Source organism: Lycium barbarum, chromosome 11, assembly GCF_019175385.1.
Source record: "Lycium barbarum isolate Lr01 chromosome 11, ASM1917538v2, whole genome shotgun sequence".
Classification (NCBI taxonomy): Eukaryota; Viridiplantae; Streptophyta; class Magnoliopsida; order Solanales; family Solanaceae; genus Lycium; species Lycium barbarum.
This window is the reverse complement of record NC_083347.1, coordinates 37,551,334-37,555,165: the sequence shown is the minus strand read 5'-3', so window position 1 is coordinate 37,555,165 and position 3,832 is coordinate 37,551,334. Positions and strand designations below refer to the sequence as shown.

General features: G+C 33.8%; 1 protein-coding gene across 1 annotated transcript; it reads left to right on the top strand.

The window, feature by feature from the left end:
- Positions 1-471: 471 nt before the first annotated feature.
- LOC132618340 (heat stress transcription factor A-7a-like) lies at positions 472-2,789 on the top strand. Its single transcript, XM_060333404.1, has 2 exons — positions 472-934; positions 1,697-2,789. The coding sequence occupies exons 1-2, from the start codon at positions 593-595 to the stop codon at positions 2,426-2,428; spliced, it is 1,074 nt and encodes a 357-aa protein (XP_060189387.1). The 5' UTR covers positions 472-592; the 3' UTR covers positions 2,429-2,789.
- Positions 2,790-3,832: the final 1,043 nt, after the last annotated feature.

Sequence of the window (3,832 nt, the reverse complement as noted above, 5' to 3'; positions counted from 1 at the left end):
ATTTTCAATGATAATTCGACATTTACCAAAGAAGGCACACCCTTAGGGGTTGTTTAGGATAAATTTATATCGTAAACTAATTTGCAGTATAAATTTTATTTCAAACTTAATCTTGGATATCCCATCTTATTTTTATCCCATCAAATTTATAATTATTTTATCTCACCTCCCAAATAAGACAAATAAGTTCAAAAATTATAATCACATAACTATAATCCCGGTATAATTTAGTTTAAACCAAACGATTCCTTAAGTACATGTTCAATAATTAGTTATGCCACGGAAAAACGAGTAAAGATCAACTATATACAAATGGCGTGGGTCAAAATAACATTTCTTGAAAATTCAGGTACTGAATGACGTGGAAAATATAACCGAGAGATACAAATGGCAATATACTCTGAAACGGTTCGTTACACATCTCGTTTTCTTATTTGCCCAATTTGTCCACACAGTACACACCCTCACCGCCCTAACAACTATACATTTATACTACCTTGACCCAATTTATTCAACATACGAATCCCCTTCTCTGCAAATATATTCTCAAAAAAAGAAAAAAGAAAAAAGAAAAAAAAGTAGTAGTTTAGTGATGGAACAAGAGACAATGGGAGACCAAAACACCATGGTGAATGATGCTGGCAATAATAATGGACTAGTATGTGTTAAAGAAGAACCAGTGTTATTTGTTGATGAAGATGACACTATTTCAGTGCCAAAACCATTAGAGGGGTTACGTGATGTGGGTCCACCACCATTCTTGAAGAAGACATTTGAAATGGTGGATGATCCTAATACTGACTCTATAATCTCATGGAGTAATACTGAAGCTAGTTTTGTTGTTTGGGATCCTCATCAGTTCTCTATTCATCTCCTACCTAAACACTTTAAGCATAATAACTTTTCTAGCTTCATCCGCCAGCTTAATACCTATGTAAGTTCCCCAATATTCTGCTTTTTTCTATACAACTTGTACTACTTTATTTTCTATTACAATCTTGGAAATGCTTTTTCTAATTTTGGAAGTAAATTATGCCTTAAGGAATGTTCAAATTTCTTTAGTGAATAGTGATGGGGGTGCGGCTGTTTTTGGTTAATTCTTCTTTGATTATGGTTTATTGTCTAATAAAACTTAGACCCCGTTTGGCCATAAAAATTAGTATTTGTCTTTTTTTCCAGAATAATTTTTCACTTTATTTAAAAATTAGTGTTTAGCCATGAAAATTTCAAACTCAACTTTGTATTTCAAATTTGAAAAGCAGCTCATTAACATGTTTTCCAACGCGCTTTTCACCTCAAAAGGTGAAAAAAAATGTATTTAAGTACATTCAACAATGTGTAGTGTTCCAAATTTTATTTGCAAGTTTAACCAAACACAATTCCTTCTTCAACTCTAACTCCATGTATTTCAATATACAATTGAGGTGCGAAACTCGCGAAAAAGTGATAGTTTAGGTGTGTTTTTTTAATCATTTTCTCAATTTTTTTTTAGTGAAGTAGTGATTGCGGTGCGGTTGATAGTTTGAGATGTGAAACTTAAAAAAAAAAAAAGAAAAAAAAAAGGGTGTTTTTGACCATTGTCTCAATTTTTTAATGAAGTAGTGATTGGGGTGCGGCAGTTTTTGGTTAATTTTCTCTTTGATTATGTTTCATTGTGTAATTAAAGTTTATTTTGTTTTGTGGGGTTGTATTGTAGCGTTTCAGGAAAATTGATTCAGACAGATGGGAATTTGCAAATGAGGGGTTTCAGAAAGGGAAGAAACATTTGCTGATAAATATCAAGAGGAGAAAGCAGTATCCTCAGCAAGGTGTATCGACAGCAAAATCTTGGCTAACTTCTTGCAAGGATAATGAAACTGAGACAGAATTAGAAAAGCTGAAAAAGGATCAAAACACATTGCAGATGGAAATCACAAGACTAAAACAACAACAAGAGAACACAGACAACTATTTAGCTACTGTGAAAGAGAGGTTAATGAATACTGAGACTAGGCAAAAATATATGGTTATCTTTATGGCAAAAGCATTCAAGAATCCTCTCTTTGTTCAACACCTTATGGAGAAGATTAAACAGAGAAGGACTTTAGAGAATGGCGGTAGCGTCGCGAAAAAGAGGAGGTTGGCTTGTGGAACCATAGAGGAAGGTGATGAAAATAGTCTTCAAGAGGAATTCACAACAATTAAGTCTGAAATACACACTCTGTTTTCATCTGAAGATTCAAACAGTCCAGGACTTGAGGAACAAAAAACTAAGGGGAATGGTAGCCCAGATATGGTATCTGAGAACTATATATTGTGGGAAAAGCTGATGGAAGATGATATGATATATGAGAATAATGGAGGAGAAACAGATAAATATCAAAGTGAGATTGTTCTTGAACTTGAGGATTTGATCGCGAAGCCGCCAGAGTGGAAGTGTATGTGCTAGGCTTAGCTCTGAACTATAAATTCATTACTTATACGTTTTCATCATGCAGATAAGGGAATTGAAGCAGCTTTGTTCAAGAGCCGAAATCAAGAAACGGGGATGGTGTTTTCGGTTATCTCTGTTTATTGTGGTGGTCTATATGATCAGTTAGTGACTAACAATGTATAAAGTTCTTCTACAGAAGGAACATACTATATTACATGAAGTTCGTCTTCGTTGTTCTTAGCTAGGTTGTAGTTTGGTAGGTGCACAGGAGAATGTAGAACCCATAGGTTCTTATATTACTGCTCTTTTCTTATGCTTTAGTGTTAATACAGTTACTCAGCTTTGATGTTTCAAATGGTTGCTTAATCCGGATGTACGTAGTTAGTCTTCAATATTTGTAACTGTCTGAAGGGTGACGATGTGAGGGTTGAGAGTTACATATTTGTTTTCTTGAAAAAATGTTTCAGAAAATGATTTGCCGTTACCCGTTGCAATTTGAATAGAATAAGATAATCATACCAGGATCACAATTGACTGAGTATTTGTTATACAAAATTGTTGTATGGTGATTATGTGAGGGTTGAGAGTTTCATATTTGTCCTCTTGAAAAACGTTCGAGAAAATGAAATGATTTTTTACAAAATGATCTTGCAAAGCTTCATGTATTCATCTTTTGTGTTATTTTTACTAGTCTGGAAATAGTTTTATTATAATTAAAAGAACATTTATAACCGGACATCGCCGTGCCTTAATATGAATATCAAAATTGGGAAATCCACAGTTTTACAGGGAAAGCAGCACTCTCGTGAAGTTCGATTAATGGGTTGAAGTTCGAAGTACGAAGATTATAGTATGTAATTTTCGGGGTTGGGAGCTGAATATGTGTTTTTCACATTCCCTCAAAATGAGAATATGCCTATTTAGAAAAAAAATCAAGACCGTAAATCAATAAGTTTACTTCCCTCCGTCTCAATTTATATGACACTTTTTTTTTAGTCAATCTAAAAAAGAATGATATTTTTTTTTATTTGACAACATTTTCCTCTATTTCTTAAACTTCATATACAGTCAAGCTGCATCAAATAAATTGGGACGGAGGGGAGTAATATTTATAATAATCAGATATATTTGATCAATTCGTTAGCAAAGAAAAGCTATTTAATCGATGATATAGTGATAAAGTTATATAAGATTTGACAAAATGAAGTAGCAAACTCAAGACTTTTTACACGTACATTAATAACATGTGAAACATTGGACATCCTTTTGTATACGGTAAAAACCGGATATATGCTAAACCGGTGAGAACAGAGACCGAGGGAAAAAAGGAACAAGCACGAGCACGAAGGCTTTCTTTCGGGACTGGAGGAGTGCTTGAACCGAAGAAAGCGAAGAAAATCGATTGGTCTGGTTTCTCCA